Below are 15215 nucleotides of genomic sequence, written 5' to 3'. Positions count from 1 at the left end.
GTTGACTAACAAAAGAATGAGCCCTCACACACCGTTATTGACAGAAGAATGAAAAAGTTTGGGTCCATTCACCTGGAGGTATTTCCCGTCCATGTGCTGTCCGTGTATTTCAAGAACAGCATACGGACCCATTATAGCCTATGAGATTATTCACATGAATGATGGTCTATGTATAAAACAAAAAAATCACAGCATGTTCTATTCTGGTCTCTATCATGGACAAAAATAAGAGATGCAATGTCCACTGCCCATGTCCATTTGCTGTCCTTCCAAGAACTTTGCATGCGGCCATCTGAATGCAACTTTATGGGGGTGCGGGGAGGGGTAATAATTTATTTTAAATGATTTTGTACTAATAGCACTTTCTGGTAGATTGCAGCATGTGGCAAACTTTCTTCCCAAAATTTTCTATATACCTATTTTATTAAATAGCAGAACTAACAGTGACCTCTACAGGTTATCTAGTGTCACAATATGAGAGAGTGGAAACAACACAATCAGTGCATTAGAGAACCCACATAAAGGAAGTCTTCAAGGTGAGCCCCACTAAAGCACAGCTGGAGAACATACAACCCACCCCCAAAAGCTGGGCTGAATCCCTGATACGTCAAAAGGCATTGCACACTGTGGTTATGATGCCTGGCTGTCATGGGTAAACTCATTCAGTGGAGTGCATAAGGTTAGAAATATATAGGACAGCTCTGTCCTGGCTTTTGTGAAGGTCTTGCAGCTGTCACCACCATGGCCATCCGGTTGCCATCTGTTATGGGGCTCCTATGGATGTTGCTTTTAACTGTTGACTGGTAAGGTCGAGCTATGGATTTCGCTCATATGGTCATACGGTGCTGTTCCCTGTACTTGAATTTAACACTAAGGGGGTAAATCTAAATTGTCTTTATGCCAATTTCTGGTAGAAAAAGAAAGTTATAAAACTTTGCATAAGGCTTGCTTGTGCAAAAAAATTGCAAGTTTTGGCCATCTGCGTTACTGTTTGCATGGAGGAGCCGAGATGCACCCCTTCACATATTAGGCACATTGTGTACTGATGGAAATAATATTAAGACCAGTTTTTTAAATGCTAGTGTCAATACACTCTTTGTTAAAATGAAAAAAAAAAAAACATCTAGAAGTTGTCATTTTGCTGGCATGCAGTTACATCTCAGGCAGATATGCAAATGACTAGAGTTGTGTGATTAGATGAACGGTCTTGCCACCTGAGGCTCTACAATTGGTTCCACCCTTCGCCTATGAAAAGGGTGGGCACACACTCAAGGCAACTGGGCTCAGGACACCCACCAGTAGAAAGAATTGTCTGATAAGCACGAGCAGCTCCGACTGTTTAGTTGTCCACCATCCACAGACAGGTGGCATCATCACTACAGGCCCCTCTGTGTGTTGGAACCATTTCTATGTGTTTGGCTGAAGAATATTTGGTCTCACGACGCCCATTTTGTGTACTGGCTCTGACACCATCGCCTCCATTTGCAGTGGTGTCATGAACAACTAAACTGGACTGCTACATAGTAGAACCGGGCTGTCTTCAGTGATGAGTCTCGGTTTAGTTTGGGCTGTATTTACGTCTAGGGACCTAGGGGTAAGCGCCTCAATCTTGACTTTGCTGTGGTGCAGCACACTGCCCCCATTGCTGGTGTGATGGCCTGGGGGGGCCATCACATACAACAGTTGGTCACCCCTAGTAGTAGTACGAGGGACAAGGACAGCTCAGCGATATGTTCAGGACATCCTGCAGACACATGTGTTCCCTCTCATGGCGGCTTCCAAGAGACATTTCCAGCAGGATAATGCTTGGCCACATACAGCAAAGAGGTCACATGAATGTCTCCACAACACTGTCACACTTCCATGCATAGCCCATTGATTTCAACGGGACCTTAAAGGAGATGTCCCGCGCCGAAACGGGTTTTTTTTTTTTTCAACCCCCCCCCCCCCCCCCCCCCCGTTCGGCGCGAGACAACCCCGATGCAGGGAAGTAAAGGAAGCTTACCGGAGCGCTTACCTTAATCCCCGCGCTCCGGTGACTTCAATACTTACCGCTGAAGATGGCCGCCGGGATCCTCTGTCTTCGTGGACCGCAGCTCTTCTGTGCGGTCCACTGCCGATTCCAGCCTCCTGATTGGCTGGAATCGGCACGTGACGGGGCGGAGCTACACGGAGCCGCTCTCTGGCACGAGCGGCTCCATAGAAGACTACAGAAGACCCGGACTGCGCAAGCGTGGCTAATTTGGCCATCGGAGGCCGAAAATTAGTCGGCACCATGGAGACGAGGACGCTAGCAACGGAGCAGGTAAGTATAAAACTTTTTATAACTTCTGTATGGCTCATAATTAATGCACAATGTATATTACAAAGTGCATTAATATGGCCATACAGAAGTGTATAGACCCACTTGCTGCCTCGGGACAACCCCTTTAAATGCATCGCATGGCTCTCACATGCTGTATGATGCAAGGTTTCCGATGGAAATCATGCTGTTATGATTCTACAGTGAGTGTCACCATGGCTTTATCATTTAGCATTCATTCTCATTTGTACCTCTGTATTCAAGAGAATTTCCTAAAAAAAATAGTAACACTCCCTCCATTCTAAAGTAAAAAATGTGATCTTTTTTGATATTGCAACATTACAAATCTAAAGCAGTGTTATTTTGTTTTATAGTGTTGCTATGTAAGCATACAGTACCTACATCAAAGACAGGCAGCAGTGCTGAGGCATGTCTTAGGAGAACTCAGGATAACAAGAAGTTTGAATTTACCTGTGGAACTTGTATTGTACTTTAAATTTGTTGAGATGCTGCCAATGCTCTTGAGACTCCATGTCCACACCCACTTGAAGTTCATCTTTTCCAGACGGGAAATCCACTTTATAAACTACACCAGTGCCAACTTTACCGGAGGGTAAAATAACTTTCACTCTGCTCCCAATGTTTAGATCAAGAGGTGATCGAGGGACAAACACACGGAAATGTTTAGAAGCCTTCTGGGCATTGGTACTGCAATTAAAATTATTTACAATTGTGAAACTATTGTGCAAGAGAGAAAAGTTCAGTCGTATTACTGTACATAAAAAGCATACAGTCTGCCTATAGCCATAATAAGGGTAGTTGCTGAGCAGGTTCAAGCCATTCTTGAAGTATAGAAACAAATAATATACAAGGCAGCAATAATACAAACATAGTAGCGATATAAGCTATGCGATATGTTACAAGGGTAGGTTATCTACTAGGCACACTTAGCGCAATTGATACTTGCCACCCAAACAATCCTTTCGAAAAGCATATGCACGCAGTGCTTTATCAGAAGAGCCCTGTCAGCCAAGCATTCTGTTTGTCACCGTAGATACATAGTGTGACCACTTCATACTGGACTTGGGCACTTGTATCATCATATTGCAACTTTAAAACTGGATTAAAGCTGGCCATATATATAACGTAAACATTGGCTGAAAATCTTATGTGTGTGATGGCTTCTGATTCTCCCTCATTGGCAGAGTGATTTTGGAGTTCGGAGCAACAACAGTTGGTCAACTATTATTACATTGTATGGCCAACTTTTGGTAGTCTTCTTGCATATCATTTTAGTCTTTAACATGCCAAGACATTCCAATTCATGCACAAGAGGTTCTATTAACCATGATGAGACAGTAGCATTTTACATAAGGCAATCTATAACTGGGGTTCTGTGTGCTTTAAGAAAAGGTCCCTGTCAGCCAATCATCCTTGTAGAAACATTGAAGGAGAGCCAGGATCTCCTACTGAAGTCTGGTTCAGTCATTTTGGAAAAGGACTTCTGAAAACGTTAACAGCATCTACCATATGCTGTTGAGGCTTCACATATATATGTTCAGGATGTAGTGTGCTGACTCAGGTCCAATGTCCACAGGTGGATTTGAATTGCACATTTCAATCTGCCCATACACGCCCACACTTGAATTTACACATGCGGGCTTGTTTTCCAGATTCTGTATGTGGAAAGCAAATTGCAGCATGCTCCATTTTAGTGCAGATTCCGTGCGGACGGCTTTCGTTGAAATCAATGGAAGCCACCTGATCTGCGGCCAGTCCGCGGCAAAGCAGGAGTTTGGAAAAAAAATGTATTGTGCATGTGCACCAGCACGCCGGCCAGCATTTCCGCACACATCTGCAGGGCAGAAAAATGAAGACTAGGACAGGTAAGCTCGGCTGCGGGCAGGGCAGGATTCCGCTGCAGGCTCCCACATGCAGAATCCACCGGCTCGTGGACATGAGGCCTAAAGCACAATATCAACCTATCCTATAAACCAGGGGTCCCCAACTCCAGTCCTCAGGGAGAATCAACAGGTCATGTTTTCAGGATATCTTATGGTAATAACATATGTGGCAAACTCTGAGGCACTGACAATAATTACATCACCTGTACAATACTGAGGAAATCCTGAAAACATGACCTGTTGGGGGTCCCTGAGGGCTGGAGTTGGGGAATTCTGCTATAAACAATGTGACAATGCTATCAACTCCGACAATAATAATAATAATATTTAATGAACAACTATTTGTTAACTTACCGATCAAAAGAGGGGACAAAAGAACATGCCGCAGGTGAAGAAGCATATTTCAGTGAAGAATGCCCATCTTGGCCATTACCTGAACGAGTATATGCCAGGTTCTTGCTATATTTCATTTGTTCCCCTGGATGAAAAATAAATTAACATGTCTACCATGTGAAAGTACTTAACGTCATCAGTTATCCACCCTCAAAAGTACTGGCCATAAATGGGTTCTCCCATCTGCTTATATTTTAAATGTAGACTTCAACTCAGATCTAAGAGTCTACACAAAAAAATTTTAAGCTTAACTTTGATTCATCGATACATTCAGGCAATCATAAGAAGCTACTGTAAATGCCCACATTTATATGTAAATATACTGTATATGTACAGGTATAGAGACACCTGAATAAATTGAAAACGGTGGTTGGGAATGCCATCCTGTGTGAGGCATATTGCTAAAGGGAAGGGGACAGATCTTTGAGGGGTGGTGTCTAACACGGTGGCCATTTTGAAAGCCACCATCTTGGAACCAGGTCAATATTTTCAAATGGGAAGGGGTGCATGTGACATATGTATCAGATAAAGAATTTGATGAGGAATCCTTAAATGTGATATACTTTTATTCTTGGCAAAGTTATTAACAATTAACAATCCTCTTTGTTAGGACTTATTTACACTGGCATATATCGGCTGGCGTTTTCACGGCTGGTCGATATACACTTCCATCTGAGCAGTCCCCCCCTTCCCTCCCCCTCACTGTCTCTCTGCTTCTCTCCTCCCCTCCGAGTGGTTTGCAATGGGAGTGGGCGGGACTGGGGTGAAGCTAAGCTCCTGCCCCCCCCTCCCCACCCCTTGTCTATAGCCAGCAATGGTAGTGGGCGGGACAGAGCTGAGCTTAGCTCTGCCCCCTTCCCGCCCCTCCCATTGCAAACACCAGAGTGGAGGAGAGAGGCAGAGAGCCGGTGAGTAGGAGGGAAGGGGTGAACTGCTTAGATAGAAGCGTATTTCGGCCGGCTGTGAAAACGCCGTCCGATATACGCCAGTGTAAATAAGCCCTTACAGATTTGGCTGTGAAAATAACATGCGAGGAGATGACAGAGGTTGTGCTGATCTCCAGGGAGTAAACTACCCGAGTCATTGCAGCGAATTCCAATGGTTGACACTGTAATAGAGCACACTTCCGCCATGGTGCAGTTGGCAAATTGCTTGCCAATTTTTACCAAACTGTGTTGGATCTGCCAAAAGGTGAACATAACAAAACTGCCATAGACGAAGCAACAACAATTGCCGTCCTGATGTTTTTCTGCAAGACCCCACAGCATACATAGCACCCTGTGTCTGTCAGAGCAGAACAGTGTGAATCGAAGCACCACTGGGCAGATACTGGCTCTGCACAAATGGCACCTATACAAGATGCAGTTGCTTCATCATCTCAAAAAGGACAGCTCTGATCACCGTGTTGAATTTGCAGAATAGGTGTTACAGCAATTGCAATGGAACCCAGATTTTTTTTTACAGAGACTGTACTGTTAAGTGATGAAGAAAACTTCTACATGAATGGGGGAAGTGAACAAACAAAACATTTGCTACTAATCTGACACAATCCTGCAGTGGACATATCCCCCCAAGATGGTTGGCGCACAGAATGTCATGAATACGAAAATAGTGGACTAATTCTTCATCGACAGTAATCTTACTGCTGCCAAGTATCTGCAATTGTTACATGACAAGGTGCTTCTATCAATGTTCAATGAAGATGGCACATTCCCAGTGTTCTTTATGCAGCTTGGTACTCCCCTACATTATCGACGTGATGTCCATGAGTTTTTGGATCACCAGTTTCTGGATTGGGTGTCGCGGCTCATTGCAGTGGAGCCTGCACTCACCCCCTGGATCTAACCCCTTGGACTTCTCTCTGTGGGTGATGTCTAGTCCAGGGTTTATGCAGTGAAAATCCAGAGTGTGGCACACATGCAACAGCGAATACTGGATGTCCATGCAAGCATTTCTGATGAAGTGTTGCTCTCAGCGCAACATGGATGGGAGAAGAGGATAGTCTTGATGATTTGAAACAACGGGGAGCACATTGAACATATACTGTAGTGGCTTGTCATTGTGTTCCATGTCACAAAAAGAAATTACAACTTTGGCAGGAATAAAAGGTACATGGCATTTAAGCACAGATTTGGACCCTTCACCAAATTCTCTCAGATACATGTCACATGCCCCCCTTCCCATTTGAAAATATCAACTTGGTTCCAAGATGGTAGCTTTCAAAATGGCCAGCATGTTGGACTCTCTCAGGTTTGCCCCTTCCTCTTAGTAATATTCCGCACACAAGATGGTATCCCTAACCACCATTTATACAGGTGTCTCCATACTTTTTGATATCCTGTATATTTGGGGGAACTGAATAATCAGGAAGACATCTCCAAAACATGCTTACCCCTAGGCACTCTGCAACTCCTGTTAGATTGGCACTGTAATGAGCGCCAATCAACAAAGCAGGTAGATCTGTGCTCGTTCATTGCTGCTCACACACAGCAGAGGATTGGGGGGGTTCCAATTGCTGGGACCCTACCGATGTTAAGAACGTGGCTGTGAGGGTACCTCCATTCATTAGTGGGATCCCTAGAAATTTCAGAGTGCTTGCACTCCCTTTAGGACACACCAGTGCCCCCTTTTCTGGATTGATGGAGGACTGAGCAGTCAGATCCCCACCCTTCTGAAAGCTACAGGATAGGGGATAACTTTCTAACATGGCAAAGCCCTTTACATTTTTTTTACAACTAATATTTGCCTACTGCAATTAGAAATATATACCGTATATACTCGAGTATAAGCCGAGTTTTTCACCACAAAAAAAAATGTGCTGAAAAAGCCCCCTCGGCTTATACTCAAGTGAGGTAAAAAAACCAAAAACTCAATACCCACCTATCAGTCGGCATCTGTCCTCCCAGCGCAATGCTCCCTCCCCCAAGGTTCGGCCAGCTGCTGCATTCTTCTCCCCACTGTCTTCTCTCTGGCTTGCTTTTAAAATCCCCGCCATCAGCGCTGTGATTGGATCGAGCGCCGGCGAATCACAACTGGTGATGTCATTCTGAATGGCTGTGATTGGTTTATCGAGCGCCGGCTGTGATTGGCCAACGCTCGATCCAATCACAGCGCTGATGGCGGGGATTTTAGAAGCAAGCCAGGAAGAAGACAGCGGGGAGAAGAATGCAGCAGCTGGCGGCACCGCCGGGGGGAGCATCGCACCAGGGACACAGACGCCGGCTGATAGGTGAGTATTGCTTTTTTTTCTACCTACAATTTTTTTGCGGTAAAACGTATTGACTCGGCTTATATTTGGGTCGGCTAATACTCGAGTATAGAAGAAGAGCAGAAGAAACACATCTGATAGATGCTGACAGGACCAGGCTGTTTTGTACCTTAAGGACCAGAGACTTTTTAGGGATTTTACCCATGTGGTGGTTTTACTGCCCTATTTTTTTCCCTTTAGCTACCAAAATTATTTTTTTCATGACATATAGGGCTAATTTTTTAATATGTTTTCACTAGCTTTTTCCCCCCATTTTTTAGTATTATTCTGTAATTTTGTTTTACTTATCTATGTAATTATTTTTTTTACTATATATTTTTACTATATATGTCCCCAATGATGCCATATAAGACCTCTAGGGAACATTCACATTTTTTTTATTTGACTTTTTTTCACTGTAGTTGAGGCATCCATAGGTGCCCCAGTTACAGGAAAAATATCCCCTGTAGTGACAATAGTCACTGGCAGAGCTGACCAGGGTCTGCTAGGCCCCCCAGCTCTGCTGTGCCAGAGGATCCCGGCAGTCACAAGACTACCGGCTCGCGTAGAGGAAGAAACACTTCCACTTTCACCATTTAATACATAGCTCTCATTGAGCGCTGTGTACTAAAGAAAGGAGGAGGCAGAAGGGCTTAAAAACTACATCTCCAGGGGCGTGGCTTATCAAGCACAGGGAGAGAAGGCTCGCTACTCAGCTCCGCCATTGAGACCTGACTTTTTGGCTTAAATCAAGAGCTCCAGCAGTGAAAAACCACAGTATAGTTGCCTGTACCTTGATGGATCTTCTGTCTGGCCCCTGGAGAGCACCTTTGATGGTCATTGCAGCACAGAGGGTCACAAAGTCGCGGCCCAGCACAGCTGCAGTCTCCCGTGGTCTAGACTGACAGGTCTGAGCTCAGAGGTGTCCCCTGGACGCCCACGCAGAGTGACAGCTGCTCCGGAGCTGGGATCCACAGAGGCTGACAGCTTGCCGGGGTACAGGAGACTGCCAAAACCAGCACTGGAGTCCCTCCCATGGGGGGCGTAGCTGACTGAGGGGCCTTTGGCCCGATCAGATGCCATCACTTCCTGCGGCCTAACACCAGGCAGCGATTTGGGGGGCACACTGCCCTCCCCCCTGAACTGCGTCAAGCCTCAGGAACAGCACTGGAGCCTTCCCTGGGTATAGAGGCTTAGAACACAGGGTCCCATGGCCCGTTCAGCTGCCACTTTAAAATTCATCCTGTCGCACTGGATGAAGCCGTGGACTAAAGTTTCAGGAGGAGTGGCGAGCACACAGCGTCACTGCACAATGGAACGAGCGGGCTCCAACAGGCAGCTGGTGAAGGTAGTGGCAACTGCATCAGCTGCTACAAAGCCCACTGTTTGTGGGAAAGACAGACAATAGTCCCCCAGAATTGTAGAGGCCCCAGGTCAACCCTTCTGACCATCCTTGGCCCTGGTCTCACTCCAACAAGATCGTAGGCTGCCGGGGGGCAGGAGGTGGGGTGGAGTGTGAATAATGAGTTGTGCATATCATAAGGACTGATAGGCCCTTAACCCTTTCCAATCCACTGTCTGACCTCTGAAGACATTATGGTTTAAGGCTGTACAGCTCCGATGTTGGAGGACATGCGTCGGGGTTCTCTTACTGTATATTGCCAGCCTCTCTGCTGTCGGAGTCTATCCAACGTGTCACCTCATGCAGTACTGGCTTTAGCCAGCAGATAGCACTGTTGTAGAATGGCAGAAAAAGAGTAAGCCCCCTAGGAAAACCAGGATACAAAATTGGATTGGATAGGGTTAAAGGGGTTGTCCGGCCACACAGGGTAAAAATTTTTATAATGCTGCTGCTTTCCTTTCAGTAAAGATAGTAACAGACAGCATACAGGGGCTCAAACCGGCCGGCAGATCAGCTGCAATGTCAGTTTCTTACCTTAGAATCTGATCTTCACTGCAGCTTTCAAAGATGGCGCCTCTGTGCTGCCTTCCCACAATGCTCTGCGCTCTCCCTCTTCTTTGTGCGCGCTCTCGATGGTAGTAAGAGACATGAAAAGGCAGGATTTCCCTCAGCTCACGTCCTAGCCCCGCCCACGACACGCCCACCTCTATTGAACTGATCTACAGTCTCTCCCCGCCCAGGCCCCCCCCCCCTGCTGCATACTATAATCAGAGGGGTTGTGGCCAGGGGAGACTGTTATACTCTCATGGTTCACGATAAAATCCTACCATGAGTGTAAACAGCAGCACAGTGTATAGTGAATGGAGAGGGGCAGGGGAGAGCCGAGAGAGAACTCTCCTGCAGCCCCCCACTGCAAAGCTACCTACTGCCCCCCCACCCTGCTAAAGTAAAGTAAAACAAAACATTTCCCCACACACACATGCCCTCATAGTGCCCCTCCCACAGCGACCCCTCTCACAATGACCCCCCCCCCCCCCGACTTCTGTCAGCCGGGTCCCTGCACACACACACACACACACACATCACTGCACCCCCCCCCTTGCACACATCCATCCATCCATCCATCTCTCCCTCTCCCCCCCCCCTTCCCCCAGGCAGAACTGAGCTTCCCAGCGGCTGAAGTTCTTCTGCACATGCGCAGAGCTGTGCTGGAGAAGCGTGTCTCCGTCGTCCCGACAAGAAGAGGACAAGAGACTTGTCAGAACCCATGGCAACCGAGGAGCAGCACAGGGGGGGGCAGTCCAAAAGGTAAGTGAATAACTTCTGTTTGCCTAATTTACAATGCACAATGTATATTACAAAGTGCATTGTATTGGGCAAACAGAAGTAATGAGACCTAATGTTTATGCCCGGACAACCCCTTTAAGTATAGCAAGCAGGAGGTCATTTTCCCACACATTGAGAGTCATTCTATAACTTGGCTGCTGGATGGGGCTCTGCACAAGACAAAACATCCGCAGCAAACCCTCACTGTATGTTTTCCAACCCTGTTCAGGCTACAGAATAAAGGAGACGGTGCAGTCTGAGCATCCCCTGCTGATTGCTCTGTCCTTCATTTAGGAAGAAGCTCATACACAGTTAATGGAATGATCATGGTCTTCCCATGAGCTGTGATCTTACACCGTCCCAGTTACCAGAATAGAAACGCTATCCAACAAAAACAGCAGACAGAAGTACATCCTGCGGCCACTCAGTGTACTTTACCAGAACATTTCTCGGGCAACCAATTCACCTCACTTTGACAAATGGAGCCACCATCTCATAGCTCCGATACAGGGGAACTCTCCACTATTGGTCAGACCACTAGAGATGAGCGAACGTACTCGTCCGAGCTTGATACTCGTTCGAGTATTAGCGTGTTCGAGATGCTCGTTACTCGAGACGAGTACCACGCGATGTTCGAGTTACTTTCCCTTTCATCTCTGAGACGTTAGCGCGCTTTTCTGGCCAATAGAAAGACAGGGAAGGCATTACAACTTCCCCCTGCGACATTCAAGCCCTATACCACCCCCCTGCAGTGAGTGGCTGGCGAGATCAGGTGTCACCCGAGTATATAAATTGGCCCCTCCCGCGGCTCGCCACAGATGCATTCTAACAGAGATCAGGGACAGTGCTGCTGGTGCCGGAGCTGCTATAGGGAGAGCGTTAGGAGTGATTTTAGGCTTCAAGAACCCCAACGGTCCTTCTTAGGGCCACATCTAACCGTGTGCAGTAGTGTGGAGGCTGCTTTTTGCAGTGTTGCACTTTTTTTTTTTTGTATATCGGCCGTGCAGAGCATTGCGTCCTGCAGTAATTTTACATTGTCCAGGGCCAGTAGTGGTGAGGCAGGGACAGAAGACATATTTAGTATATATAGGCAGTGGGCCTTTTCAAAAACATTTGGGAAAAAAAAATCTATTTGGGCTGCCTGTGACCGTCCTCAGTGTACTGGGTCTCTGCTAGGGGTAGTTGTCCTAATTCATACGCAGCCAGCTAAGTGTTACAGCAGGCTTGCGCAAAATTCTTTCCTGCCTCTGTGTTGCCTCTTACATCACCGCTGTATTCCTGTCCACAAGTGTACTGGGTCTCTGCTGGGGGTAGTTGTCCTAATTCATACGCAGCCAGCTAAGTGTTACAGCAGGCTTGCGCAAAATTCTTTCCTGCCTCTGTGTTGCCTCTTACATCACCGCTGTATTCCTGTCCACAAGTGTACTGGGTCTCTGCTGGGGGTAGTTGTCCTAATTCATACGCAGCCAGCTAAGTGTTACAGCAGGCTTGCGCAAAATTCTTTCCTGCCTCTGCTGTGCGTTTCGTAAGCAAAGTCAGCCTCCAACCACAGGCCAATAAGCGGCACATTTAATTACAGCGTTGTGTTTCTGCACTACTGGTAATACAGCCTAGAGGACGTGGACGCGGGCGAGGGCGCGGAGGCCCAAGTCAGGGTGTGGGCACAGGCCGAGCCAGTGCGGTGGCCAGGGGTAGAGGCAGGGCCAGACCGAATAATCCACCAACTGTTTCCCAAAGCGCCCCCTCGCGCCATGCCACCCTGCAGAGGCCAAGGTGCTCTAAGGTATGGCAGTTTTTCACAGAGACGCCTGACGACCGACGAACACTGGTGTGCAACATTTGTCGCGCCAAGATCTGCTGGGGAGCCACCACCACCAGCATGCGCAGGTATATGATGGCCAAGCACCCCACAAGGTGGGACGAAGGCCGTTCACCGCCTCCGGTTTGCACCGCTGCCTCTCCCCCTGTGCCCCAACCTGCCACTGAGATCCAACCCCCCTGTGAGGACACAGGCACGAGTGCCTACCGGCCTGCACCCACACCCTCACCTCCGCTGTCCTCGGCCCCATCCAGCAATGTCTCTCAGCGCAGCGTCCAGACGTCGCTAGCGCTAGTGTTTGAGCGCAAGCGCAAGTACGCCGCCACGCACCCGCACGCTCAAGCGTTAAACGTGCACATAGCCAAATTGATCAGCCTGGAGATGCTGCCGTACAGGCTTGTGGAAACGGAGGCTTTCAAAAGCATGATGGCAGCGGCGGCCCCGCGCTACTCGGTTCCCAGTCGCCACTACTTTTCCCGATGTGCCATCCCAGCCCTGCACGACCACGTCTCCCGCAACATTGTACGCGCCCTCACCAACGTGGTTACTGCCAAGGTCCACTTAACAACGGACACGTGGACAAGCACAGGCGGGCAGGGCCACTATATCTCCCTGACGGCACATTGGGTGAAATTAGTGGAGGCTGGGACAGAGTCAGAGCCTGGGACCGCTCACGTCCTACCCACCCCCAGAATTGCGGGCCCCAGCTCGGTGGTGGTATCTGCGGCGGTGTATGCTTCCTCCACTAAACCACCCTCCTCCTCCTCCTCCTCCAACGCAACCTCTGTCTCGCAATCAAGATGTGTCAGCAGCAGCAGCACGTCGCCAGCAGTCGGTGTCGCGCGGCGTGGCAGCACAGAGGTGGGCAAGCGTCAGCAGGCCATGCTGAAACTACTCAGCTTAGGAGAGAAGAGGCACACGGCCCACGAACTGCTGCAGGGTCTGACAGAGCAGACCGACCGCTGGCTTTCGCCGCTGAGCCTCCAACCGGGTATGGTCGTGTGTGACAACGGCCGTAACCTGGTTGCAGCTCTGCAGCTCGGCAGCCTCACGCACGTGCCATGCCTGGCCCATGTCTTTAATTTGGTGGTTCAGCGCTTTCTGAAAAGCTACCCACACTTGTCATACCTGCTCGGAAAGGTGCGCCGGGTCAGTGCACATTTCCGCAACTCCAAGACGGACGCTGCCACCCTGCGGACCCTGCAACATCGGTTTAATCTGCCAGTGCACCGACTGCTGTGCGACGTGCCCACACGGTGGAACTCTACGCTCCACATGTTGGCCAGGCTCTATGAGCAGCGTAGAGCTATAGTGGAATACCAACTCCAACATGGGCGGCGTAGTGGGAGTCAGCCTCCTCAATTCTTTACAGAAGAGTGGGCCTGGTTGGCAGACATCTGCCAGGTCCTTGGAAACTTTGAGGAGTCTACCCAGATGCTGAGCGGGGATGCTGCAATCATTAGCGTCACCATTCCTCTGCTATGCCTCTTGAGAAGTTCCCTGCAAAGCATAAAGGCAGACGCTTTGCACACGGAAACGGAGGCGTGGGAAGACAGTATGTCGCTGGATAGTCAGAGCACCCTCATGTCTATATCTCAGCGCGTTGAGGAGGAGGAGGAGGGGGAGGAGCATGAGGAGGAGGGGGAAGAGACAGCTTGGCCCACTGCTGAGGGTACACATGCTGCTTGCCTGTCATCCTTTCAGCGTGTATGGCCGGAGGAGGAGGAGGAGGAAGATCCTGAAAGTGATCTTCCTAGTGAGGACAGCCATGTGTTGCGTACAGGTACCCAGGCACACATGGCTGACTTCATGTTAGGATGCCTTTCTCGAGACCCTCGCGTTACACGCATTCTGGCCACTACGGATTACTGGGTGTACACACTGCTCGACCCACGGTATAAGGAGAACCTTTCCACTCTCATACCCGAAGAGGAAAGGGGTTCGAGAGTGATGCTATACCACAGGACCCTGGCGGACAAACTGATGGTAACATTCCCATCTGACAGCGCTAGTGGCAGAAGGTGCAGTTCCGAGGGCCAGGTAGCAGGGGAGGCGCAGAGATCAGGCAGCATGTACAGCGCAGGCAGAGGAACATTCTCCAAGGCCTTTGCCAGCTTTATGGCTCCCCAGCAAGACTGTGTCACCGCTCCCCAGTCAAGGCTGAGTTGGCGGGAGCACTGTAAAAGGATGGTGAGGGAGTACGTAGCCGATCGCACGACCGTCCTCGGTGACGCCTCTGCCCCCTACAACTACTGGGTGTCGAAGCTGCACACGTGGCCTGAACTCGCGCTGTATGCCCTGGAGGTGCTTGCTTGTCCTGCGGCTAGCGTCTTGTCAGAGAGGGTGTTTAGTGCGGCTGGGGGAATCATCACGGATAAGCGTACCCGCCTGTCAACCGACAGTACCGACAGGCTTACACTCATCAAGATGAACAAAGCCTGGATTTCCTCAGACTTCTCTTCTCCACCAGCGGACAGCAGCGATACCTATATTCTATTCATCCTCCTCCTCCTGCTCCTCCTCCTGAAACCTCACGTAATCACGCCGAACGGGCAGTTTTTCTTAAGCCCACAAGGCTCAGTCATATAATTTTTGTAAACAATTTTTATACGTTTCAATGCTCATTAAAGCGTTGAAACTTTCACCTGAACCAATTTTTATTTTAACTGGGCTGCCTCCAGGCCTAGTTACCAATTAAGCCACATTAACCAAAGCGATTAATGGGTTTCACCTGCCCTCTTGGTTGGGCATGGGCAATTTTTCTGAGGTACATTAGTACTGTTGGTACACCAATTTTTTGGGGCCCTCGCCTACAGTGTAAT

General features: G+C 48.7%; 1 protein-coding gene across 1 annotated transcript in view; it reads right to left on the bottom strand.

Moving 5' to 3' along the window:
* LOC136573642 (uncharacterized) overlaps window positions 1-15215 on the bottom strand; it is a 66709-nt gene that overhangs the window by 21579 nt on the left and 29915 nt on the right. The window contains exons 6-7 of the mRNA XM_066574908.1: window positions 4561-4684; window positions 2774-3010 (exon numbers count right to left, since the gene is read on the bottom strand). Coding sequence (XP_066431005.1) covers window positions 2774-3010; window positions 4561-4684 — 361 coding nt within the window. The remainder of the gene's footprint in view (window positions 1-2773; window positions 3011-4560; window positions 4685-15215) is intronic.

The sequence above is a fragment of the Eleutherodactylus coqui genome, chromosome 1 (assembly GCF_035609145.1).
Source record: "Eleutherodactylus coqui strain aEleCoq1 chromosome 1, aEleCoq1.hap1, whole genome shotgun sequence".
NCBI classification, from domain to species: Eukaryota; Metazoa; Chordata; class Amphibia; order Anura; family Eleutherodactylidae; genus Eleutherodactylus; species Eleutherodactylus coqui.
Note: the sequence above shows the minus strand (reverse complement) of the source record. Positions and strands in the feature narration are given on the sequence as shown.